The 27,349-nt window shown below is 37.8% G+C and overlaps 3 protein-coding genes across 6 annotated transcripts; all 3 read left to right on the top strand.

Annotated features, from left to right (window-relative positions):
* The first annotated feature begins 999 nt into the window (after positions 1-999).
* Positions 1,000-13,709, top strand: LOC108671238 (piggyBac transposable element-derived protein 2). Of its 4 annotated transcripts, XM_047885813.1 has the most exons (6): positions 1,000-1,376; positions 1,598-1,746; positions 2,544-2,621; positions 3,247-3,380; positions 4,299-6,064; positions 6,426-6,491. In XM_047885813.1, exons 2-5 carry the CDS (start codon positions 1,609-1,611, stop codon positions 6,055-6,057), a joined length of 2,109 nt encoding a protein of 702 aa, XP_047741769.1. In that variant the 5' UTR covers positions 1,000-1,376; positions 1,598-1,608; the 3' UTR covers positions 6,058-6,064; positions 6,426-6,491. The 4 variants fall into 4 exon arrangements, with proteins under 4 accessions (XP_047741769.1, XP_018014225.1, XP_018014224.1 ...); XM_018158736.2 differs by lacking the exons at positions 4,299-6,064; positions 6,426-6,491 and adding an exon at positions 11,820-13,709; XM_018158735.2 differs by lacking the exons at positions 4,299-6,064; positions 6,426-6,491 and adding an exon at positions 9,284-11,381.
* Positions 13,710-16,387: 2,678 nt separating this feature from the next.
* Positions 16,388-18,571, top strand: LOC108671234. Its single transcript, XM_018158730.2, has 2 exons — positions 16,388-16,929; positions 17,701-18,571. The coding sequence occupies exons 1-2, from the start codon at positions 16,571-16,573 to the stop codon at positions 18,569-18,571; spliced, it is 1,230 nt and encodes a 409-aa protein (XP_018014219.1). The 5' UTR covers positions 16,388-16,570.
* Positions 18,572-23,110: 4,539 nt separating this feature from the next.
* LOC108671236 (serine protease inhibitor 3-like) lies at positions 23,111-26,340 on the top strand. The gene is made up of 4 exons (XM_018158733.2): positions 23,111-23,316; positions 24,249-24,353; positions 25,347-25,463; positions 25,945-26,340. The coding sequence occupies exons 1-4, from the start codon at positions 23,256-23,258 to the stop codon at positions 25,965-25,967; spliced, it is 306 nt and encodes a 101-aa protein (XP_018014222.1). The 5' UTR covers positions 23,111-23,255; the 3' UTR covers positions 25,968-26,340.
* Positions 26,341-27,349: the final 1,009 nt, after the last annotated feature.

Here is a 27,349-nt window from a genome sequence, read left to right as displayed (position 1 = left end):
ATTAAAGATTTAAACAAAAATCTTATGCAGGATAATGCTGGTATCCAGATACTTTGCTGATTTACTTATAGGACTCAAACTTGAAGTTAAACTTGAGGAAGAGTCTAAAAACTATCTGTTTTGCCATTATGGGCCTTATATAGGTTCAAAAGTGTAAATTTGTGGAACTTGACGTGACAGCAATCATAAACTTGCTGCATGAAGAAAGATAGTATCGTCTCTGATGATTACCAATGCCAAATACTTGCAATCTACTGGTACATTGGCAAATCAAGAAACTTGCATAGATGCTCATTACCAAATGAAGTGAAGGAGGCTAGGGGGCTGGGGCTGATATATATAGAATTACATGAACAGGTTACCATACAGCGTTACACACACACAGCGCAAATTTTGGAAAATCCTCAGGTTACAATTACAATGATCAATTTTTACCTAACTTAGGGCAGAATTACACTGATAATTATTAAAGAGAATGCAGTGATAAAATACCATTTCACTTGCTGTCAATATGTTCCTTGGCAGAGGGCTAACCTTGTTTTATTGGGCCATGCATGTGGGCTAATTACTTTGATTTATTTTGTTGAAACAAATGTGTAAGCTAGGCTGATTATGCAGTCAGCACTCAGCATAATAATGCAAAAATCTTATTCCACCCTTACAAATGAATCTTATGCATTCATTATTGTTAAAAGTGGTGTTGATTTGCTCCTGTGGTGTTTCAATGAATGCAATAAGGACAATTTTCTTTGAACTACACTGCTTATGCTTATCTGCATTAGGATACCATTATATGCAGAGTATTATGAAATATTTTTGGCCCTGTTCCTGCCAGGTATGACTATCAGCTCTGTCATGCTTTTGGTGCTGTATTTGTTTTTATCACTTATGTTCCCCATTGCTATTCAGATTGAAATAGTGTTCAACGTAGTGGCAAGTTGGCAATTGGCAAAGCAGAGAGTTTTTTTCTTAGACTCAAGTCCAATTTTGAGTCTTAAAAGTACACCAGCAAAGTGTCATGGGTGCCAGCATTATTGTACATGAGATATTGATTTAAATCTTGAGTAAATTAAGAAATTAAAAAATGAACAAGTTCTACAAATGGTGTTCAATGCCAGATAGAGAAATTTTACATTGTGGAAGACTGCAGTCAGAATTTTTTTACTTATAAACCCTTCAAATTCTGGTTGAAGTTATGGAAAGTGATGACTAATGAGCATCTGGCCTGCAGGCTGCTCTGCGTCTTCTCTCAATCTTTGTCGGCAGTTGTTTGGTCTATCTTGATTTACCTCATCATTTTTTGTCTTCAGATGCTAGAATACTTATTATTGAGGTTAGAAAAATTTTGTTCTACCTGCAGTAGTACCAGTAACTGAGTGAGTATGACTCTAGTGTGATCTTGATGTGCTCTGTGATATTTTGTTTTTGTTGATGAGACTGAGCCAAGAATTGTAAGCCAAGATTAATGGCATTTATGATTTCATTAATGATAAGCTTCTGGATACTGATAACCATTTTCCATTTGAATTCGATTAATTGTTTACCTAAACTCTATAGTAAGTTTCATTCCTAATCATGATATGTGAAATTTTTTCAGTCATCAGGTCAATGAAGACCAACAAATCAGCTGTCAGTAAGGATACTGTCCCTCCTCTTGAAATGTCATCTGATAACATTAAAAAAGAGAATGCATCCAAGGAAGATGATGTGACTGTAAAGGAAGAACAAATTTTCATTAAGGATGAGGTAAAATTTCCAATCTGTTTGTTTCAAATCATTATGAATCTTGCCTGATAAAATGACAAAAATTTTACTATAAAAATTTTATTCAAACTTAATTTGAGCTGCTACATATAATTGTACTAACTTTCAAAAAAATATTTATAATATTTCTATTAACACGTTGACTCCAAAGAGGTGCATATGCGTACCACAAAATGTATTTCTCCAGGATGTAGTGGCACATAATTCAGGTTGCCTAAAATCGACCAAACCCGTGAACAAAAAAGGCAGATAACTCAATATATGCTAGTTATTTGTAAGTACCGCTATAAAAATTCCATTTATTTATTTTTTTTTGCAGTACCATATTTAAAATTTAATTAGGACGTACCCCTATCATAAATTTTAGCCGGCCAACACAATTGAGAAAAACTAAATCACGGAATTTGTCTGGAAAAAAATGACCATCTGGCTACCCGTTTGAAAACAGTACAAAAATGAAATAAAAGTACAAGATTAAGCCATCGGAGTCAAAGTGTTAAAGGAATTCTTAATGCTACTAATTTGTGGTTGATATTTGTCACTAATTTAGTTGTTGCTTGACAGGGCATGTTTTGCAAATGTGACATCATTCAGATTTATTATTTAATAATTTTCCTGTTTAGATTTGTTCACATTGCTATTATTTGCATTGAAAAAACCAAATTTATTTTGATTCACTATTCGTGTACAAATGAACTTTATGCCCTTTAATGCTGCCACTGTTTATTAATGCATGTGGTTACCAGCTAACCCCTCTTTTGCCCTGTGTGTCATGCAAGGAGGAACTTCACTTCCAAACAAGCAGTGCCCAGCAAGGGTGCGGCTCTCAGGACATAACTGCTCAGCATGAAAAACAGGTATATGCAACATGGTTCTGTGTGAAATGCTTGAGTTGTATCCGTTGTATGCATTTAATTTCAATTTATCTTCTGAAATCACACAACGGATTTGCAAGACACACTTGCTACAAGGCCGGAATTCTAGGATAGTGCATAAAGCTTATCATTTTTGGGCGGATGTATGTCCATCTCCAGACTGTGATTGTTGGTGTCCAATATGCTCTATTCTGGTTATGTATATAATTATATATATATTATATAAGTACCTATATAATATATATAATTATATACAATTCCAGCTGGCTTACAACCCCTCTAACTCTCACTGAAAGCAACATGAAATTTTTCATTTGGGCATGAGGTCAGAGAAACATCTCAATGAGTTCATACCATATGTGCTTGATTTGTGACAAGCTCATGCACTGATTAAAAATTTTCTGTTTGAACTGCAAGACTGGCTTCTGTTTAATTATTATATTAAAAACCATGTTCATTTATCCATATGCCATGAAATAATGCCAAGAATAATGAACTGATAATTTTCAGAAATTAATAGTTTATTTTTCAATGTAAATCAAAACATATTCAAGTGTCTATAACCAAAACTAAAATTAATATCATGGAAAATACTTTTTTTTCTCAGGATGGCTTGCAGTGCCAGGCTCCTCTCAATGCCATCAAAGAAGAACAGATGGCTGAACCTTTTGGGAGTATACATGCTGGAATTTCTGCAGAAGAGCAAAATTTTTCTTCAGATCACAGAGAAGATTTTGAAAGGTATTAGATTATTTGAAGGTCATTGAGAGCAATGTTTGCAATTTGAATTATTAGACTATTGAACTGACTAAACCTAAAAAAATCTCAAAATTCATTTTTTTCCTAAGCATGCTATAGTTTATTCTAGCTTGAGGTTTGTAATTATTCCACAGCAAAAGGTACAAGTTACCTAGCAGAGTACTAAACAAGGTCTATTCTATTGATTTGCATTGTAGTTGTGGTGTTACCTCAGCATTACTCATGAAAATCATGGTTGAAATAGTATAAGGTTGACCCATCAGAAGCCCATTTTTGCGGATGTAGCTTGTGTTCGTCTGTGACGTCACTGATCTCAGTGACGTCACAGACATTGACCAACCACCGAAATGCAATCAAACCAGTCAACCAATCCGTCATGGGAATGACGGGATTGTTTACGTTTCTCGATCTACGTGACATAACAAGAAAGCTGAACTGAAAGACGGAACTCCTCGTGGGTCAACCTTATATAGTTCAACCATGATGAAAATTACTTTAGTTTGGAGCTGCTCTGCAGACAGCTTTGGGTAAGGATTTTGATGGAAGTTTAGTGAATGTGCCATTGCCACAAACTAATATCTTGAACTACACCAGTTTGTTAAGAATATTTAACACGTTAAGTGCGGGCACCGAAACTGCCAACTGTCCTCTGGTGCAGATATGTTACGGTTCTATAGCTTCAGTGCCTGTTGAGATATCGAAGTGGGTGGTTATGTGTGTTTCTCAACGTGCTCTACATGTTAACCCAATAGAATTCACGATGCACATGTGGGTCGGTTTGCAGCTGAATGAGATTTATGCCACTGCAGTCCAACCCACATTTGGGTCATGTGACATTTTTCTGATAAACTTATTTTGCAATATTTCCTTAGTTCACAACTCACTTTCTTGTATTTTCAGACCGTTCATGACGGAAACATCTAGTTTTTACAGTGGATCTAAGAGAATGAAACTTGATAAACCTTCTTCTGACAGTGATGATACTATTCTATCAAATGACACGTTCTCACCAGAGGGGACTGATGGTTCAGAGTGTGATGAATTGAGTGATGAAATTGAGTTAGATGGTGAATTTAGTGATGAACACGACGAAAACGATATTCAAGCAGTAGAAGGTCTGGCAGAGCAAGGTGTGTGGCATAGTGCCAACTCCAATGAAAGAAAGTTTCCGTTTTCTGGAAAAGAAGAACTGTCAGTCACACCTAACCCTTCTCATGAAGGGAAAATCTGGCCTATTGATGTGTACTCTATGTTTTTGACCAATTCAATCATAGAATTGATTGTTCGTGAAACAAATAATTATGCAGATTACTTGCAAGCACAACCAAATCTAACAAGGAAAACGAGACTGAATTCCTGGACGCCAACTGATTCTACAGAGATAAAAAAATTTTTAGGAATCATTCTGTACATGGGACTGAATCCTCAGCATTCCATGGAATCTTACTGGTCAAAAAGTGTTCTATTTGAGAGAAAATGTGTCCGTGATATAATGGTCAGAGACAGATTTCTTATTCTACTGAGGACCCTTCATTTCAACGATTCACGTGGTCCATCAACAAGCAGGCTAGATAAGCTCTTACCAATAACAAGACTACTGTTAGAAAGATACCAAAGGGTTTACAAATTGAACCGTGAAGTAGTCATCGATGAAACAATGGTGCCTTATAGAGGACGGCCTATTTTCAGGCAATACATACCAAATAAATGCCACAAGTACGGTTGTAAAATTTTCAAGTTGTGTTCCCCCGATGGTTACACATGGAACTTTGAAATATGTTGTGGCAGAAGTGAATCTTGCAAAAATTTAGGTTCGGCTGAGTCTGTAGTTGCCAGATTAATGCACCCCTTGCTAGGCACAGGGATGACTGTCTACACAGACAATTATTATACATCCCTTCCCCTGGCAAAGTTCCTCCTGGATCACAAGATCTACTTATGTGGGACCATCCGTTCCAATCGCAAAGGACTGCCAGTTGAGGTGACAAAAGCAAAGTTGAAAAGGGGAGAAATTATTGGAAAGAAGAATGAACATGACATAAAAGTCCTAAACTGGAAGAACAAAGCAAATGTACTAACTTTAACTACAGTTCCTGAGCATACAGATGTTTTAAGAGCAACAGGGAAAAAAACAAGAACTGGATCAGATGTGATGAAACCTGACAGTGTTCTAGACTACAATACCCGTAAAAAAGCAGTGGATCTTTCAGACCAGTTCATTTCATTTTACAGTCCTTTGAGAAAAACTAGAAAATGGTACAGGAAATTATGTTTGGAACTGCTGTGTGGATGTACTGTGGTCAACGCCCTCCTAATCTTTAACAAATATTGCAGTGGGCTGCACAAATGGACAATTGTAAATTTCAGAAAATCTATTATTCTTTCACTCCTGTATGGATATCCAATGGAAGAATTGCTGCCTGATGGGAGACCATCTCAAATAACAGGCGGGTTGCCAATTGCCCATTGCTTGAACAAAGCTCCTGGCCCAATAGGCAAGACAAGAAAGCGCTGTGTGGGATGCTATAAAAGGATCTGCCAGTCAGAAGGGTCAAAAGTTGCTGACAGAAAGGCAAAAAAAGTATCAACATTTTGTGAAGGATGCTCTGGAAAACCATTCATGTGCTGGTCATGTTTCGGTTCAAACCATAATCACTAATTCGAAGGTATTTTCCCCAAATTATAACCTTGCAACTGGAAATAATAAAAATGTTCTTCTGGTACTTGAATAAGAGTTAAACTTGTGTTCTATTATTTAAAACCATTATTTCATGACATTAACACGACTGTGCCATAAGTTTCAAAACTACTAACTTTTTTGGGTTCTTCTAAATATTCGGTATTATTTTTATAAACGACCAGCAGATGGAAATCAGCAACGACCCAATGGTGGGTTGTACCGCACTTAACGTGTTACATACCTATGTATTATGTCTTGTTTATTATTATAAAATATAGTTTTATAATTATGTAATACCAATGATATATTTGTAGTCCAAAGTAGTTATTCTTTATATTATATTGCAGATCCATCATGTCTTATGAGCAACCGGGATCAAGCAGATCTAACACAGAACACTTGACCGAATATGAAAAGGTACAGAAGCGCTCAGCAATTCTTCAGTGTAGGAAGTTTCTGACAATAGATGAAGCTATGGAGATTGTACTCTGTCCTGATGGTGATAAATCTGATGAAGATGATGAAGAATTTGAATCTGCTTTACATGATGATATTGAAGAAGATACCATCCAACATATTCGCACCTTGCCAAATATTGAAGTGCATGATGGTGCATCTGAAGATGATATTCTGCTTTCAAGTAGGGCAGAGCAACAGAGAGCAGCTAAGAATGTAATAAATGAATTCAAATGGAGAAAACAAGATTTCTCTCCACCTAATGATATTGAATGGAAAGACAGTCTTATTGTTGATGAAGAATGGCAAACATTTAGTGCAACTTCATTTTTCAATTTGATTTTTGATGATGCTCTTATAGATTTAATTGTTCAACAAACTAAACTGCATGCTCTACAGAAGGATGGCAAAGAGATGCATCTTGAAAAAACTGACATGAAATGCTTCTTGGGAATTCTACTTCTAACTGGTATTATAAAAGTTCCCAGCTATCGGACATACTGGAAGAAAGGCCTGCAACTGACAGCAATATCAGATGTCATGAGTAGAGATAAGTTTGAAGAGATAAAAAGATATATTCATTTCAACGACAACACTCAGCAGAAGACCAGAAATGATCCCGATTTTGATAAATTATTCAAAATAAGACCCATAATTGAATCTGTCAGATCAAATTGTCGGAAGGTATCGCAGGAAGAACATCAAGTTGTAGACGAGCAAATCATTCCTACAAAAGCTCGCATATCTTTGAAACAATACAATCCAAAAAAACCTCACAAATGGGGATACAAAGTAATATCACGAGCAGGATCAAGTGGGTTTGTTTATGATTTCGAGATATATACAGGCAAATCTCAGAAAAATGATGACCTTGGTGTTGGAGCATCATCTGCCTATGTGCTTCGTCTTGCTGAAGGCATACCTAAGCACTTGAACTACAAGTTGTTCTACAATAACTGGTTCTCTTCTGTTGATTTATCATCAAAACTAAAGGAATCTGGAATCTTGAATGTATCTACTGTTAGAGCAAATAGACTGGAAGGATGCATCATGGAAAATGACGAGAAATTACAGAAAGAGGGTCGAGGAAGCTTCGACTACCGTGTCGAAACAAATCGTAATGTATTAGCAGTGAAGTGGTTTGATAATAAGTCTGTTCACCTTCTATCAACTTATGCCGGCATCACTCCAGCAGACACCGTCAGGAGATGGGACAAAAAACTAAACAAGCACATTGAAATAAACAGACCATTTGTTGTAAAAGAATATAACAAATTTATGGCAGGTGTCGATCTATGTGACATGTTGATCGAACTTTACCGCATAGATTTCAAATCTAAAAAATGGTACATGAGAATTTTTTTTTATTTGCTGGACATGAGTGTGGTGAATTCTTGGCTTTTGTATAAAAGGAATTGCCAAGTACTGAAATCAAAAGTGAAGTGTCTGTCTGACTTCAAGGAAGATCTAGCCATTGGTTTGATGACTCCAAGAGAAAGACCAAGCAGCGTAAATGGAGCCGCTACCACAAAAAGAAGGAAACTCTCGCATCCATTAGATGCTGTGCGTTTCGACAATATTGGTCATTTGCCATTTATTGCTGAAACTAAACAAAGATGCAAGTTTTGTGTGAAAGGTTTCACTAAAGTTATGTGCAACAAATGTAATGTAGGTTTATGCCTTACTAGAACAAAAACATGCTATGCGCAATACCATATAAAGTAGTCATTTGAAATTGTCTATATCTGTCGGATGTAGACTTAAGGCAATATTTTGTAACTTTATCAAAGAAAGGAATATTTCATAACTATTGTACTTTCTCTATTATTTAACACCTAAATGACTCATTTTTGGCATAAAAATATTTTATTTGGCATCACAAGATAATTCAGCCGTGAAAGGGTTGAGAACACTCATTTCAATGTGATCTGAGTGACCAGAGCACTGCTTTAGTTTGCTCTTAAAATGTACATGTTTTCTGAACATGTGTTGAGATAAGTAGCCAAATGCAAAGGGCATGAATGTACATCGCTAATAAATGGGCTATTTAAGTGCACATGCTTGCTAATAATGGATTTGGATCTGTGTTGAAATGCAAGCTGTGTCATTATATTGCTACACTTGATCAATTTTTCCAAATTCAATTTCATCAGAAAACTAAACTTGGTACAGTAGGAAAGTTTGTACAACTAAGCATCATTAACTGGTGTTGACACTTCTTTTGCTGCTTCCAGTGCTTAATTCAAAGCTATGAAGGCAATTTCTTATTTAAGCAGCACATATTTGAACTCAGATGTTGAATGGTAACAAATTTTAAACCAAAACTCCTTAAACGCGCTGGAGAAAACCAGTATATAATTTCCAAGATTCAAAAAATTAACCACACGCTATGGTGTCTAAATGCAAATTTGGTCTGCGACTATCATTAGGATTTGATGACATTTTTTGGAAAAAATAAAGTTATAACCTTTTGACATCAAGTTTCTATCAGAATTGATTACTCACGCTAATCATGTTTCTGCTTCAGCATTGATCACTCAGAAAGTTGATTTGTGATGTAATTTCGTTCGGCGTTTTGCATTCAATTATGACCATTAATGCCCAGCAGTCAACTCGAAATTTGAGAAATTCTCCATTCTAACAGCCAGACTTCATTGAAAATAAAATCTTCCAACGCAAGCTGAAATTCAAAGTAATGAGTATTGCAAGAATTTTTCAATAGTTTTATACATTTTTATTTCTTCTACAGACACATGAATCCTTCTTTGGTTTGCGGCTCTTGGCGAGATCATTCAGACGAAGATGATTCTTGTTCATCAAGTAGCAACTGGAGTCGCGATGTTTTGGAGGATTTTTTGTCTGTAAGTTCTGGGAGTAATTCGTCAACGTATGCTGGAAGCGAGGAGGAAGATAGTGAATCTGAAATGGATAACTCTGAACTCCATGTAGATCGTTCGTGGGCTCCGATTGTGGCTTCACAGCGATCTTTCAGATTCACAGGCCAAGAGGAGCTTCTGAAGAAACCAACGCCAAGTGGGGAGAATAATACGGTGTTGCCTTTGGATTTATATGTTCTCTTTGTTACGGATGAAGTTATTGATTATATTGTTAATGGTACCAATAGAAATGCAACTAAAATTCTTCAGTCAAAAGCTATGAAAAGGAAGGCGAGGTTAGCCAAATGGAAACCAACATATGCAGAAGAAATGAGAAAGTTTCTTGGGATTGTTATGTGCATGGGCCTAGTTCGAGTCCCAAAAATTGAACACTACTGGTCTAAAAGTGAGATATATAATTATTCCTTCATTCGAAACCACATGTCCAGAGACAGATTCATGTTGTTACTGAATATGCTTCACTGTAATGACAGCAAAGTGATAGATCGGCAAAACAAGTTGCGGAAAATCCAGCCTCTAGTTGACACCGTTGCTGAGGCCTGCAGGTCAGTGTACACGCCAGGGTCGAATGTTGTCATAGATGAGTCGTTCATTCCCTTCAGAGGAAGAGGAATCAGAGGAGAATACAACCCTGCAAAGGCCCATAAATATGGATTGAAGATTTATAAGCTATGCTCACCCAACTTGTACACTTTGAATTTTCTTGTATGTTCTGGCAACTTGTCCAAAGAACCCACAGTTCAGCGTTCGGAGTCTGTTGTTCTGCAGCTTTCAAGGCCTCTTGTTCAGCAGGGATCAACTATCTATGCGGGTAGTTCATATTCTTCCGTGCCCTTGGCCGAAAAACTCTTACAGGCAAAAATTTACTACTGTGGAACTGTGCGGAAAAACCAAGAAGCTTTGCCCCAGGCCATCACAAAGGCCAAGCTAAAGAAAGGAGAAATCGTAGGCTTGATGAACGACAAAGGAGTGAAAGTTTGCTCCTGGAAAAATAAATGTAACATTCTAACGTTATCTACTGTGCCCGAACATTCAGACAATCTTCAGCCCTCTAAGAAAAAGAACCGAAGTGGAGTTGAAATACTCAAGCCACAAAGTATTCTTGACTACAGTGCTGCTGCATTGGCTATTCGTAAACCAGATGAGTTGACATCGTGCAATTCTGCGATCAGAAGCAGCACGAAGTGGTACCGTAAATTGGCCATCGAGGTGTTAACAGGAATAGCTGTAATAAATGCCTGGGCACTCTACAATCAGTTTTATAGCCATCAGAAGACAATGGAACTGATCGAATTCAAAGAGTGCCTAGTCATGTCTCTCATTACTGGGAAAAACAATGAAAAAATACGTCCAGGACCAAGGCCTTCAAATATTGGAGGCCAGCGTTCCAGCCATGCATTAGTGGAGCCGACTGGAACAGTTCGCAAGACAAGGAAGCGTTGCCGGTCCTGCTATGAAATTACCGCTAAGTGTGAAGGAAGCGCAGCTGCGAGACGAAAAGCAAGGAAAGTGGCGACCTTTTGTGATACTTGTGAAGGAAACCCACACCTTTGCGTATCTTGCTTCTCCTTGAGGCATTCATCTCGAGTATAAGTGTGCTTTCCAATACCCACTTTTTTATTGTGTTTTATTTTCTGTGTTTATTCGTATTTCGTCCTGAAATACAATTCTCAGCCTTGGAATATCTTGATTTATGTTATTGTTATTTATAAAAAAATCACATTCATTTTTACATGAATACATGTTGAGTAACTCATCGTGATTTGTACTATACTACTAATATTCCTCTGATGAGATTTTTGAATAAAAATTATCATTTACTTACTGAAATTTTTTTCTCCTCTACTCCATCAAGCGATCATGAAATAATGTGAATGATGAAACCCCGTTTCACGTTTAGCACGATTTTGTTTTAGGCTATGGGTGGCAAATTACGGACCAGGCAATAAGTCCAGCAGCTATCTCAATCAATCGTCAGTTATGGTAAGATCGGGTTCCAAAGGCTGGATCCCTTGTGAATCAAGTCACGAAAAGTTTAAGAATCGGCAACAGGCCATGGGCCTATTTCTTCAGTGCCGACACTTCTATTCTATGGGTGGCACACGATGTGTTGATACACGCAATGCGGGGGCGAACTGCAACGTGCACCACACGAGGGATGCTCAGTCCCGTGGCAAACTGCAATGACGTTTCTGCTTCGCTTTCCATGAATTTTGCCATTTCATGCACACCAATAATCCTGAATCATTTGATGATTCGCACGGATACTTAAATTTAAATTGTCAGCATCTTCAAATCATTGTAACGAGTTATGGATTGTATTGCAAGAAGTGATTTGAGTGATATTTTCAAATATTAAAATAATCTTTTAGATATTTCGTTTTTCAGGTTGACCCTGGACGAGGTGTGTCAAATACTTCAGGAAGAAACTAATGATGATAGTAATTTTGAAATCAATGTTGCAATCGAGCCTCCCATTGAAGAAGCAGCTGCTGATACTGACTGCGACTCTGATGCCTCTGACAGTGAAGTTACATGCAATCCCATTCATTTACCAAGAAGAATTTTACTTTCCGAAGTACTCACTGACAAAAGAGAGGATCAAATGCCGTCTCCTGATGGTCAGCAGAGGAAGAAGAAACTCCGAAAAGAGAAGGTAGTTTGGCACAGAGACGAAACAAAAGTTATTGATAGTGTTGGAGATTATGATATGCATACAGAACAACAAGTAGTGAATGAGAGTATTTTGGAATGCATCGAAAAATTTTGGACTGATGACTGGTTGAAGTTTATCTGTGAACAAAGTAGAGTTCATGCACAACAAAAATCTTTGCAATCTGACGTTATGACTGTTGACAACCTGAGAGTGTTTTTTGGAATACTAGTCCTCTCTGGCTACAACAAACTTCCACATAGAAGATTGTATTGGTCATCAAAAGAAGATACTCAGAATCTTTTAGTGATAAATTCGATGAGGAGAGACACTTTCGACCAAATAATGAGATGCCTTCACTTTACTGATAATATGAAAGTAAATACAGACCGGTTCTTCAAAGTTCGACCTATATTTGAACACATAAACAAGGTAATGATGCAGAACCGTTTTCAAGGAGAGTTCATGAGTGTTGCTAATGTTATGGTGCCATATTATGGAAGACATGGAGACAAACAATATATTAGGGGAAAGCCTGTGAGATTCGGTTTTAAATTATGCGCTGCTTGTGATTCAAATGGCGCCCTTTTGCATGTTGAGCCATACTGCCGAGCACGCACAAATATTGAAGACCATTGGTTTGGCCACGGTCCAAACATAGTGTTAGACTTGGTGAAAAAAACTAAGCTGCAGAAAGGACAACACGTTGTATGTGACAATTATTTTGGAACGGTGCCTCTTTTGAAAGAGCTTGCACAAAAAGGTATTGCTGGTACAACAACTCTGCGAGAAAATTGCTTGTCTGGATGCCCTCTTACTGCAAGACAAGTTATGAACAAGAAAGTAAGAGGTACAATGGAGGAGGCATACACTGATTGCGTGTCTCTCGTCAAATGGAAGGACAACAAAGTTGTAAGTGTTGCCTCAAATAAAGCCAGAGCTAAGCCACTGAAATATGCAAGGAGGTGGGATCGGATTACTAAGAAGCATGTGGAAATTCCAGTACCAAATTCTATCAGTTTGTACAACAAGCATATGAGAGGCGTTGACTTGTTTGACCAGCAAGTGTCAGCTTACAGAGTGCGAATCAGGTCAAAAAAATGGTGGTGGCCCTTGTTTGCTTGGAGCATAAATGCTCAAGTGGTAAATGCTTGGCGTCAGTACAGACGAGTGCATGCTGACATGAGCCTACTAGACTTTTCCAGGAACTTAGTTATAGCTACATTGAAAACCTATGGAACCACCAGAAAGGCAACAGGTCCTAAATACAGTACAGGTAGTGCAGAAGAAAGTGTGCGGTACAACTGCAAAGGCCATTGGACTGCAAGAGGAGAGCATGCACGCAGCAGATGCAAGCAGTGTCAGGGCAGAACACCTCACATATGCAAGATGTGCAAGGTCCCCTTGCATCCTGAATGCATGGAAAAATACCACTCTAAGCCATAGATACTCTACTAGTTAGCTTTTAGAAATAAAAAGCAGTCTGTGTGCATAGAGCTAACAAAGGACTATATTTATATGTTTATTTTAAATTTTTTCTAAAATCATTATCTATAGCCGGATGGGCACATAAGTTCCCAAGCTGTATTTTTCATATTTTCAAATAAAGTTTCGCTTTAAGTGTTTTAGTTGTTTATTGACATCATAAAGAGTCATTTGGGGTGAAAAATTGTGAAAAATTCATATAACATAATTCTCGACATTAAAGGGTTAAAACACGCAATGCGGGGGCGAACTGCACTGTGCGCCACACGAGGGATACTCAGTCCCGTGACAAACTCCAATGACGTTTCTGCTTCGCTTGCCATGAATTTTGCCATATCATGCACACCAATAATCCTCACTCGTTTGATGATTCGCACGAAGACTCATATTTAAATTAATTTTGACCAAACTAAAGTGTTTTGAAGCTCGAGAGTTTTGGTTGAACTTGCATTCAGTAATGATTTATATTCTAACGCAGTAATAAGTTTATTAACTTGGGGTCATATCAAGATGAGCTTGAAGACGTTCAGCATTATCTTAACCGAAGTATCTGACTGGCGAAAAAGTTGCCTCCTTATGTGAGCCGTATGACATTAAAATAAAATCAGTTTAAATATATTGTATTAGATAATGTTGCTGGCTGGTTTCCAAATGTTAATTTTTATTGATTCTTAAGGGCTTATGCACCGGGTGACTCAATTTGATAGTTTTTCCGAATAAATTAAGCTCTGCTAAGCCTGCTTCGCATAAATTGTTACCAACCAGCGATTTATTAGCAGAACAGCTGAGTAAATAGTGTTTGTTTATTCTATCTGTTCGATCCCGTACTTTCTGGCTTATCGTGCAGTCTCTCGTCCAAGAGACTCTATCTTATGGGGTTATTTTCAGGTAGGAAAATATAATTATAACGACACTTGCAGTAGTTTTGTTCTTCATTTATCACCTCCCTACAAAAAGAAAGACTTTCTGACTCACCCGGTATAATCTGATATGTCGCGTGGCAGTTCGCCGTTATGAATCACCATGGGTCTGGGCTCTCGAAGGTCTCAACGTCTCTAAACACCTGTGCATGTCAGGTCAATAAGCTACGAGCAGCCGTCGAGCGTGTGTGTAGTGCTGTACTCTGTTATCATTTGTTTTAAATTTCACTCTAAAAAGTGAGTTAATTAGTCCAAATTTTCACTTGAAAATTCAATTTCAACCAGCTGCTGTAGTTTTCAGTTGCTCAACAGGTAAACCAGGCGTGGAAATTCAACCTCGAAGCGACAGGTTACCAGTTGTAGCAGGTTTGTCTGGAGTAACGCTTGAGGCGTATGCATGTTAGCATGATCGTCATTCTCATGCATACGTTCTCCAATAATTACGATGATATCTGCCCCTGTATAGTAACCATAACACCAGGCATTCAAACACACAAGCGCACACACAAACTTACCAACAAGTTCACGTACCGGCAAGGAGGTTGGTGTAAGTCCTATGAAATGAAGGTCCTATGAAAGTACTTGTCTCAACAAAAATCAATAGAGTTATTGCAAACATATGATGCGAGAATTAATGTTGAATATCAGAGTATGGAGATGAATATCGGGCGTAGAATGTTTAATATCGCAGTCGAATGCTGAGTGACGGATGATAATGGTGAACATCGAAGTAGACTAGACGCTCAAGAGTAAAATGCTGAATATCGGATGATAATGATGAACATCGAAATAGACTAGATGTACAAAAGTAAAATGCTAAATATTGGATGATAATGGTGAACATCAAAGTAGACAGATGTTTGATGTCCGAACAATGTTCTGAATAACTTAGTGGAACCTCAAAGCCCAGAGTTTAATATTAAATATCAATATAGATCCTTGCACATCACAGCAGAAAAGTGGTTGAATGAGAAAGACTGTACAATCTTGACCAATAAATTGCGGTCTTAGAAGAACGTTATTAGTATATTAAATCTCAGAGCATAACCTTTAAAATTAGGACATGGAACATCGGAGTCGAATTTTGATCATTGTATTATTGTTATGAACATCACAGGAGAACTTTACAGTCCGATTGGCATCTCTTACAATGCAGTAGGTTCATGAAAATAGCAAGAGAATATCAACCATTTGAGAACTATGTTGAACATCAACATTTTATTTTTAATAGCGGCATATTATCTTAAAAATGACCATGATCTCTTAAACATCGGATCATAATCTACGTAGAAGGAATATCAAATGTTGTAGGTTTACTGCTTAGCTAACGTCTCGCGGGTTCACAAACTTGCATGCCGAAGACACGATTGCGCGTTTGGTGAAGATAATGGTGATTTATGACATGAATATTAATGGTTATTGATGGAGTACTCGACTAATAATTTCCATTTTTAATTCATCGGAACTTTAATTCTTACTAATAATCGAGGTAATCGATGAAAGATATAAAGATTGTTATCAGTTTAACAGTTTTATGGTCATGCACTCAGGTGTTCGAACTATGGCGTTCCCAGTGAGGAATGACCTGAGCTCCCAGTTTGTAGGTTCATGCCGTTGTATTCCCAGTAAGGGATGAAATACTGATCATTCACTGATGGAAGTGCCCAATATGCAGTATCTTAACTATTTTCTTAAATCAGAGTTCTATCCTAATATAATCTTAATATTTTGTACGGTTGAAGTGCTATCTGCTGATGCATTGATGTTATATTCCCGTTTTAGAATTAAGTTTTGTTTCACTTACAATGGTAACATATCAATAATTGAAAGATGTTTAAATAATTCATTATTTCTCTATCGCAGATCAATAACAAGCTAATATAGGGCAATTTTTTCTTTTCTCAGTGCAATATAATGACAACAATTATCTAATTTGAACACATTTTCTATTTCTCAGACGTTTAAATGGCGACGCAGAAGCCTATGGATGAATTTGAGGAGGAGTGGAGGACTACATTAAGTTGGAAGTTAGGACCATTGCCGGGAAGTACAAATACAAGAAGAACTTGCGCGGCAAATGGATGTTGTTCTTCAAGACTGATTACATGGACGACATGTGGACAAAGGCCGTAAAGCTCTACAGGGCTGGAGATTTACCAGGCATAATTGCCATTATGACATCGACTGGCGCCCCTTACCACCGCGCAAGAAACACTGGCCGCGGCACAATACGCTTCTTCTGCGGGCCTCATACGAACCGGAAACTAGTTCTTCAATACGGGCAACAGTTGGTCGAGAAAATGCAGTATTTTTGTGATAGTTTTGGCTCCGTTGCCTACAAGGCAGATTTCAAATCGAAAGTGGTAAGAAATGCAACCATTGCTCAGAAGAACTATCTCTACCGCTTACCCGTTCCCACGTTTGACCATCTGGAACAGAGGTAATTATAATATAGGTAATTTTTGCACACAGTAGTTCCCGACACGCATAACATATGATGAAGTTAGGGTTAAAAGTCTCGACTGGAACATTTATTTAAACTTGGAAATCATTCAGACGCACGAACGACTCGCATGATCGTTTGGTTGACCGAGACGATAAGAATACTAAAATTGGAGCAGTGAGTGGCTGGTTTGGGAGCCAGCTAGCTGTGCAAATTATCCGAGGTCTTCTATCAGCTAGAGGCAGGACAAGGCTAAAACTTCAATGCTCACAGCTTTATATTACTTTCTTATTATAAAATAAATGTTACTATTCTAGATATAATTATTTATAACTAAATATCATGTGTGGTTAAGTCAATGGGGGAATAACGTCCTTGGTTCCCATGAGTATCCAACAATGACTGCTTAAGCAATTCTGTAAGGCTGCCAACGAAAAAATCCCCAGAATATATTGTCTATATTGTCGAGTGAAGAAGAGATTCTCTTCAATGCAAGTGATTACAGACTCTGGTAAATTATTCAATCCAACTTCTCAATAAAAATGTAATGTTCTAAAAACTAAGAGCAAGCGTCTTTTTATTTTAGTTTACGCTCTTACAAACAGTTTATTTTTGTACTATTCAGGCCCGTGTCTGAATTATTTAATTCTGATATTGCCAAAACTATAAGGGGAAAGTATTTTTTAGGCATTTTTAGTTCGTGTTATCTGATATTTAAATATAGATATTGATAATATATCGACGACGGGCCTAACCCATAATTTTCAGGTCGGGCATCAGCTCGGAACCACCCATAGAAGTACCGTCTCGGGAACGCACTCGTCCGTGGATCACTGAAGTGGTCGCGGATTTCATCGACGATGCAGCGGATCTCGATGATTATTGCTGTTGGGTGATGCAATTTCCTAAAGGAACCCCTCATGACTCAGCTTGGGTGGCAGCATGTCGTCTCTACCGTAGCGGTGAACTCGACCACATCGCCTTTATACAAACCTCAACTGCCGAAGCTGCTCCTGGAAACGATCATAGGAGTCACGGAGTAATACATTTCTATACCCGCTTGCTGACCGATTTGAAGGAGTGTAGGGATAATCTTGAAAAGAAGTTAGATTCTTCTGCAAGCTTTACGATGTCCCAATCTGCAAAATATATATCAGCACTATCTGCACGCATTTATTCAGCACAATCTGCGTGCTCTAAAAAGCCACAATCAGCGCACCTCCACGCACCACAATCTGGACGTCTTAGCGCGCCGCAATCTACACGTTTCAACACGCCACAATCTGCACGATTCAAGGCGCCACAATCTGCTCGCTTCAACACGCCACAGTCTTCACGTTTTAACTCGCCGAAATCTGCACGATTTAAAGCGCCACAATCTGCACGCTTCAACACTCCACAATCTGCACGATTCAATGTGCCACAATCTTTTCGCTTCAACACGCCACAATCTACGCGCCTCAAAGCGCCACAATCTTCACGCTTCAACATGCCACAATCTACGCGCTTCAACACGCCACAATCTGCACGATTTAACACGCCACAATCTACGCGCTTCAACACGCCACAATCTGCACGATTTAACATGTCTGCTGGTCTGCTAGTCTGCTGGTCTGCTAGTCTGCTGGTAAACACATGAGGATTTGTATCCACAAACTGCTCTCGGACATTCACCACACTTCCGAGCGGAGATAAGCACGCTGCTGCGAAACAAAGAGCCTGTTGCAAAATTTAGTCAGTGTTCATAAAAAATGGAATTCTTTTGATGTTCATACATTTATTCATCAATTAATAGCGATGCTGTTAGAAGATCAACCGAAGAATAGCGTGGTGCGTTGGATCATTGCTCGATAAATTTGGCAAAAATTGACAAATGTTAACTTAGATCTTTGAACTGAAGAAGAATCTAGCCCTATAGTAGACTTGAGAATAACAAAGCCAGAGACATCGTTGGCTAATCCATTATGAAATTGCAATATTAATTTATTCAGTTTGTAATGATTTCAAGGATTCTATTGATTTTTTAAGACTCATAGGTGAACATTTCCGTGTAATAAAAGTGATGCCGATGTGGCTTCAAATCTTTTTCTGACTGAAACAGATCCCTAAAATATGGCTTATTATACCGTACAGAGAACGCTACAGATTTTATTTCATGGCGGGTTTTAAGTCCCAGAGTTGTTCTGTACTGAGTGAGAGTTTCTGAAATGCGAGTTTTAATTAATTTCCCTTTAAATCCTTAACTCCCTCCCCTAAACTCCAACCAAAATATGACTTAAGCGTTGTTAGAGCTCTCGTGTGTTGATGACGCGCGGTTTGATCATAAACGCAATCTTTATGGAGTTTACATGCATGTAGTCGAAAAACTGCTATTCTTATCAGGAATACCAGGATCTAAGTATTAAAAAAATAGAATGAGGGAGACTCAAGGTGACGGTACTCAGTCAAGGGTGAATCAAGGTAAACACCAACTTGTCTGAGGTACGCAGTCAAGTTAGTGAATAAACGTTGAAATTAATGAGGATCAGGTTCATTGTTCCCTCGATTAGGATCTCTGAATGTCTCATATTACTAATAATAATAATAATAATAATAATAATAGCGGTTTCAGCGTTTATTAGGCGTAGGCCTGTCGCCGATTCTTAACATCGCAGAACATTCACAGAATTTTGCGGTCTCGAACTCGCAACTCACTGCTACAATTCTGCTGTGCTTAACCGCCCGGCCTCCTCGCCGATTCTGACCATAAACTGGCGCACAGAGCTGGGATCGAACTCGCGCCTCTCTGCGTCAATCCTGGTAATCTGAACTTTAACCAATGGGCCACCCTGTGGTGGTTAAACTGGGCCACCCAATAATAACGAGGAGGCATTAGATTAAAAGCGTGCTACCACATGAAGGAAGACTATGAATGGCAAAATAGAGGCCCTCAAATAAAGCGGCTCCCTACAAACCATCTCGCTAGCCTGAAGGAATTTCACCCTTTGGGGGCAGACGAATTCCCTCAGTGATGGTGATATAAGAGATAAAGAGAACCACAGTACCAGAATAGTTGTCATGGGCAAGAAAGCCTGGCGAAAGATAATTTACGTTTGAGTTAAGTGTTTTTAGCGCATTTTCTCATTTATTGAAAAAATGCCCTATTGTGTTCGTCATGTCCGTCTGTCTGTCCGTCTGTCTGACCGTACATCTGTCCGTCCGCGACTTCACGTTTTCGTCGACGAGAAAATGCGCTCGCTGTCACTCACTGCAATGAGTACTGAGTTACATTTTTGAACTTTCTGGAGTTTAAAACTTTCAACTTTCAGGCGTTCGGTCTCAAATTAGTGCAGAAAAGTTCTGGAAGTGCAAAAAACGGTGTTTGCAAAATTTTAGACCCATGGGTTAATTTCTTGACGATTCGAGAGTCATTTTAGAATGTAAAAAATATGAGAAATAAAATATTTATGAAATGTGCTCAAAAAGCCATATTGCATATATAGAGGTCACAATTAGCACAAATCTTCATGAATGAGTTTAGAATATTTGTCCTAATTAAGTTTCACAGCATAAAAAATTTCACAGCATTAAAAGTTTCACAGCAAAACAAATTATGTTTTGATTACTCAAGTGTCGCAATAAGTAAAAACTAGCATGAAACAACACTAGGATTACATATTTCAATTTCTAGAGTTCTATTTTATCGTCTTCATGGACAAAGGATCACTCTAAAAAATGTAACTCAGTACTCACTGCAGTCAGTGAGTGACAGAGAGCGCATTTTCTCGTCGACGAAAACGTGAAGTCACGGACGTACAGATTGATGGTCAGACAGACAGACAGACAGACGGACATGACGAGCACAATAGGGCATTTTTTCAATAAATGAGAAAGTGCGCTAAAAAGACTATTTTTTTAAATTGGTACTTAAGTAATAGCCATTTAGTACCAATTCGTAAACAAATATGCGTTTAACACCCGTGTAGTCAAGAAAATGCCACGCCAAGAATATGCCATTTTAGAGCTAGTTCTTAATGTTGTATTATATAAAACAAAAATATTATTACGACCCTCCAAATCGCGTGGTTGGAACAAAGTGCATGTTAAAAATTATCTGCCTCTGAATTCCTGTATAGAAACTTAATACCATAATTAATAATTAAATAATCATGCAAATTACTTCTGGTTGCGACCATATCTACACTCCTGGATTCGACACGTTTAAAATTATGTAATAATCTAATAGCGCCTGTTGCTTTTGACTATCGTGAACCACCAAAATGAGTTCTATTCACTCACTGTTTCAGCTGTGGATATTCTTATGATTAACCTCCTTCTTTTGCTACCAATTAAATGCAAGGATTTCATAAGAAATCGGCGATTACTTCGCCTATTGTGGTGCAGTTTTAGCTGAAAGAGAGTTAATGACGTCACATCTACGACAATTGAGTCTTTCCGTTCTTATCCTTGTTATTCTTAGAAATAAATATCATAATTCTACCTTTGTTATTCGCTAATTTATGCCTTGAATAAGGGAAAAAATTATAGTCCTTTTATTGAAGAAGATTTTAACTTTACAATCTTACAAAATCGTACCTATGACTTTATCTGTAGTTGTGTAGGGTGGAAAATAATTCCTACCATACTTGCGCATTTAATTTAATGCAATTAAGGGGAGCATGTCGGTCAAAAATCATAAATTTTGGCTTGTCCGGTTTCTTGGCTCATTTGTAGCTGCTGAAAAGGCGCGTCTAACGCAGCAAATCGCATATATGTTCGTGCTCTAGTTTTTGCGTAAAGCAATTAAAATATATATATTTAAAAAGAATATTTTTACTAAGATTTCTTTAAATTAAATCTGTATTTATAGATCCTTATGGACTTTACGCATCGACTGATATGTCTCTCGATGTCGTGTCTTGAAAATCCTGAGGAGATAAATTTCTCCTGTGCCCCCTATTTTGCCGCTTTCTATGAATTTCACGTTTATAATTTTTTCGAAAAATTTACAATTACAAAAAGATGTACACAATCAAAAAAGTCAATGATTTATATTCTACATGTGTGTACCAAGTTTCATAACTATCCGTCAGTAAATGAAAAATTTTTTTCACCGACATGCTCTCCTTAATCATGCACTATTAATGTAACTGAACCGCTGCTATAATAATAATAATAATAGCGGTTTCAGCGTTTATTAGGCCGTAGGCCTGTCGCCGATTCTTAACATCGCAGAACAATCGCAGCATTTTGAGGTCTCGAACTCGCAACGCACTACTGCTACAATTCTGCTGTGCTTAACCGCCCGGCCTCCTCGCCGATTCTGACCAGAAACTGGCGCACAGAGCTGGGATCGAACCCGCGCCTCTCTGCGCCAATCTTGGTACTCTGTACTTTAACCACTGGGCCTAACATTTAACATTTTTAACACTGGGATTAACATTTTTTATCATAGTGAAAAAAAAATAAAAATTAGACATATATCTTGCCACGCTAGAAATGATTTTGCATTTGTCGATTTCTTAAATATCTTTCGGTACAAGTGAATATATCTTCATACATTTTCGATTTTTTCTTGGCAGAGCATCACCAGAGAAGATAAGGCGAAGTGATGTTGATGGGATGCGGGTTTGGTTTTCCTGCTTTTGAAGTCTCTCTATTTTAATGATTGATGCAGTTCCATCAATCTTGATGCATTCTCTTAGTGTTATGGAACGGTGCCTCTTTTGAAAGAGCTTGCACAAAAAGGTATTGCTGGTACAACAACTCTGCGAGAAAATTGCTTGTCTGGATGCCCTCTTACTGCACCTGCTTGAATTGATTTCAAGCGTAAGATGGGGCAGCGAACTACCCCTATCAAGCAGCGAACTACCCCTAGTAGTTCGCTGCTTGATAGCATGGTAGTGCAGTGTAACTAAACCGCTGCTGATGATTGACGTTTTTTATCACAGTGAAAAAAATAAAAATTGTATAAATATCTTGCCACGCTAGAAATGATTTTGCATTTGTCGATTTCTTAAATATCTTTCGGTACAAGTGAATATATCTTCATACATTTTCGATTTTTTCGCCTGCGACCGGGAAATCACGATCTGTTATCGCACACGTTGAACTGTTAGCCAAACATTTCGCCGGAATTGCGATGAATTTCAACAAAATTTTTTATTTGTCCACATTGCATTTTTGTTGTGATAAAAAGTACGTTTCTTGAAACACGACAAGCGCCGGGCCGATCGGTCTCATTTTAAGGTTATTCGGCGCTGAGAACGCGGCTTGCTCGCAAGCAGTCATTTCGTTCCCGATATATTCCAGAGCTTGGCAAGATAAATTAAAGCACATCAGTCATGAGATTCTTGCTAGCATTGCTGGGACTCTCAGTCCTTGCATTCTTTGTCGCTTCAGCAGGTGAGAAATAATTTCAAATAAATATTTCAGCATCACGAATTTCTCATAAATTTGAAGATAATAAATTCCATAATTTCCCGAGCATACTCATTTATTGAGTTCAACTTGCTACACTCGAAGAGCCTAACACATTATACTATCAATACTAACAAAATTTTGGGCAAAAATAGGGGCTTCATTTAATCAGTTCCATGGCAATGAAACTATAATTCCAATTAAATCACGACATGAATATTTCTCGTTAATTTCTCTGTTGTGAAATAATAATATATTCCAATAGTATACAAAACACGTCATTGTCTAGGGCTCAAAATATTTTCGGTAAAATACTACCAATTTTTATGCGGAGAGCAAATCACCTTCTTATTAGTTTATTCAGTTTACGACGAAATTCGCGCCTCATTTTAATAGATTATATTAATTATCTATCTCGACTACGGTCTCGGAAGTTTCTGAACCATTAAGTTATTCATACATTGTATTTGTTTAATACCTTGATTTAATATATATTCTTGGTCAAAGTTCTTGGCACTAGGCTTCGAGTCCCAGCAGACAAGCGGCCGAACTTATTTGGTCTCTGAGAATTATTGAGGTTTTCTCCACCTTTTATCTTTATTTTATGCAGATGCGTCGACATAATGATACCATAAATTGATATATTTGTTCCGAATGATCCCATTTCATGTAATTCAGCCTCTTCCTCATCCTTTTAGTGTTTCAGTGTGTTTATTGATCGTTAATGTTTATCTTGCAGATAGAGTCAATCTCTTGACGTGAGCCTGCTACATATCATTCATTTCGAATTATCAAGCGCTGTGAGATTTATCTGTTCTAAATTTCGAATTCTTCAGATTCACTTCGAATTATCAAACCACGAGATTTATCTTTTCTAAATTTTGAATTTTTCAGTTAACTTTCGAATTCATTTTCAGGCTCTGTGGTCTGCGAAAAAGGATCGAAATGGCATGACGGCTGCAATCTCTGCACGTGTGGCAACGGAAACGCTGCCTGCACGCGCATGCGTTGTGCCCCAGGCAGTCAGTTCACAATCTTAAGATAATAATTATTAATAAGTATTACACTGCGCGCTTAATCATTATCACGTTCCTGAATAAATCATTTCAAAGTTTTTTCTAGAGATAGCGATTGAAATGTAAGGAAATATTTACCGATTTTCCAAGGCAAAATTAATCCGACCGCTCATGCATCACCCGTCCCGTCTTCGCTGTGGAATGGAGCTCATTGAAACTCAAACTCTGATGCGTATCTTAGACTTCGAACCTCCTCTCTACTGGGGTTGCCAACTCACGCATTGTAACTGTAATTGTGAGCTCGACGATGATCGTAAATTAGCACTCACGACCGAAATTGTCAAGTTCACTGTTCCAGATGCTGATTGTTATTCGGATACTTTACGCGAGTTGTCGCTGTTTAGCACGAGAGTATCTTGAATACTCTTATTCAGGAAAAGGGTCACAAAATTCATCCTGGAATGCAATACTACAGAATTGTTTGTTTCGCGGTTGCCTTTGAGCTGAAGTTGTAGCTGCATGAATGGAACAAAATCTCGTAGAGCTTGCGTTTACTAGGTAAAGTTAAGTAGGAAACTTTACGCGGCTTTTGATTCCAAGCCCACAAAATGTCGTTACCAATAAAGTACATTTGCATAGAGCTGATTTTATGATTTTCATCGCTGAATTCAAAGCGGTAAAATCAAGATCAGAGATTACGCGGTCGCAAAAATGTCCTAAAAATTTCAAATAATGAATAAATTTAAAAGAAAAAATCAAACGTACATTTTTTCCCCATGAAATTTTTTCATTCAATTAAATTTATACCAACTAAACCAGAGCTTACTTCCTCAGTTAAAAATCTATCAAATCTAGTCCCTTATATATTTAAAAAGCACAAAAAAATTAATTTTAATCCATCTATCGTGTAATTTAAAATGCTTCTATGTCAAAAACACAATAAATTAATAACATTTTAATCAAACTAGCGAGTAATTTTAAATACCTCTATGACTGCAGAGCTGCCCAGCAAACCGTGGTGCGAGAACGGCAGTAAGTGGAAACCTGACGGCTGCAACTGGTGCACCTGCGACCAGAAGATAGCAAAATGCACTAAAAAACTATGCCCATGGCTTGGTGAGTTGAGTTCCTAGATAGACAGTGTATAAAGCTGATCAAATAGGTTTTTCCGATTCTGCTGTCTTTTGCGGAGTTTTCATCTTCAAATGATACAATAGTCCGGTTACATCTGTATGGTGTATGGTTTTCGTCGCGTTTTGCTCATGTAGCTGTCCAGTAACTGATATTTGGGAAATTACCCGGAATTACGTTCACGTAGTAAATGCCATACAGGTTTTGTTACAGCTGTACTACATGAATTCCGGTATTAATTTTCACCTTATTAAAGTCGTGGCTGCTTCACATCATCCAGTTCTTTTCATCACAAAGTAATTGTCCCCTAAGTTACTAATTTATGACGCCGTTTTCTTGCCATGTCGCTTTCATGGGATCCAATTCTAATCGTTTAAGTGCTGAACGCTTACCCAAAGAGGGTAAGGTATTGCCGTTTCAGGTGTAAATTTCTCAACTAAATGGAGTCCAATTCTAATCATTTCAGATGAAAAAAGGTCAAGCAAATGAAACTCGTTGGTTGGAGGACCTGCAATCCGCTGTTGACGATTGCCAGACGCTACGACATCGACGGTTTTGCTCTGCTCATGCCACCCTTCCACCGTGTCAACGACGATATGGCCAACACTTTTCTAACTTTGGCTCTCATCGATGGTGTATTTATATATCGAGGGTGCTTCAATATATCATCGGAGGTTAAATCCTGTAATAAATTTATCTAAAAATTAGCAAATAGCCGAGCTTGATGAGCTATAGCCGAGCGAGCTATACAGTATATAATCCATCACGTAAATGTCGACGCGCATTCATATATGAAGATTTCTGACTAAAATGTACGAGCTTGCATAGGTCCATGACATTTATTTTATCAATCAGGTTTTACTATGCATGTGTAATTTTTCTTTTATTTATCTGGTAAATAAAAAATGCAGGAGTTCCGTATTTTTGTTTGCCATTTAATTTTTATAGTTATTCACGATTAACTCTTGTCCCTCCAGTGAGAATAACCATGTTTGTTTTGAAATCATCCTCCGTGTGTGTCGTTAACAAATCCTAACTTCAGTTTAACAAAAAAAAATTTATCGAGTGTTTCTTTAGTAATTTGTCGTTTTTTTTGCAACGCATGCATCAACCGCCACTAATCGAAAAGTTGCCTAGTGTTAGAATTACTCCTCGATTATAGCAATATAATCTAATATAATATAATTATATCTATATAATTATATATGTTAGCAATGAAAGTCCTGTGCGTGGGCGAAAGGAAGGTTTCATGCAACATGCATAATTCCCAAGTTGATGACTGATTTAAAAAGATTATACATCATTGGTTGTGCAATTTGAGCGCATACAAATTAAAGAAACTCGAAGAAGCAGCTATAGTGAATTGAATGGTAGCTAGCATTTTTAACTTGCATTTACGCAGTGAAATCTTAATATTCGCTTTCATTCATTTTTTCTACATTTTATGTCCGGTGTTTTTCTGCAATCGGAACTATTACTTACCAGCCTAAAGGCGACAAAAAATATTTAGTATACTTCAAAAGTAATATTTATATCGCTTACATTTTTAAATTTTATGCTTGAGGATGATCATTACAGAGTTGTGATAAATGAAAAGTTACTGATTGTGTATAAGGTTCCTTAAGACCATAAGGATAAAAACAAAGATGCGCTAAAATACTGGAGGCCCACGAATTTTTCAACTTATCTTGATACTGGGTGCTTATATGAGTATTTTGTTATTGGTATAATGCTAAGGCGTAGGCCGTTGGGACGGAGTAGCTTTAACGCGAGTCGCATAACTGCGTCCACGTCAGTTCCTGGGAACCTTACTAAGGTTCCCAGCCTTTTTATAGAATCACGGCTTCCGCCCACTACTGAGGTCTTGATCG

Source organism: Hyalella azteca, unplaced genomic scaffold (assembly GCF_000764305.2).
Source record: "Hyalella azteca isolate HAZT.00-mixed unplaced genomic scaffold, Hazt_2.0.2 contig3143, whole genome shotgun sequence".
NCBI lineage: Eukaryota > Metazoa > Arthropoda > Malacostraca > Amphipoda > Hyalellidae > Hyalella > Hyalella azteca.
Note: the sequence above shows the minus strand (reverse complement) of the source record. Positions and strands in the feature narration are given on the sequence as shown.

Coding starts and splice junctions, on each gene's coding strand:
- LOC108671238 (XM_018158734.2), top strand. CDS start 1,609: ATGAAGACCAACAAATCAGCTGTCAGTAAGGATACTGTCCCTCCTCTT. Junction 1,747..2,543: donor AAATTTTCATTAAGGATGAG/GTAAAATTTCCA, acceptor GTGTCATGCAAG/GAGGAACTTCACTTCCAAAC. Junction 3,381..6,425: donor CACAGAGAAGATTTTGAAAG/GTATTAGATTAT, acceptor ATTATATTGCAG/ATCCATCATGTCTTATGAGC.
- LOC108671234 (XM_018158730.2), top strand. CDS start 16,571: ATGTTGTTCTTCAAGACTGATTACATGGACGACATGTGGACAAAGGCC. Junction 16,930..17,700: donor TTTGACCATCTGGAACAGAG/GTAATTATAATA, acceptor CATAATTTTCAG/GTCGGGCATCAGCTCGGAAC.
- LOC108671236 (XM_018158733.2), top strand. CDS start 23,256: ATGAGATTCTTGCTAGCATTGCTGGGACTCTCAGTCCTTGCATTCTTT. Junction 23,317..24,248: donor ATTCTTTGTCGCTTCAGCAG/GTGAGAAATAAT, acceptor ATTCATTTTCAG/GCTCTGTGGTCTGCGAAAAA. Junction 25,464..25,944: donor AAAACTATGCCCATGGCTTG/GTGAGTTGAGTT, acceptor TAATCATTTCAG/ATGAAAAAAGGTCAAGCAAA.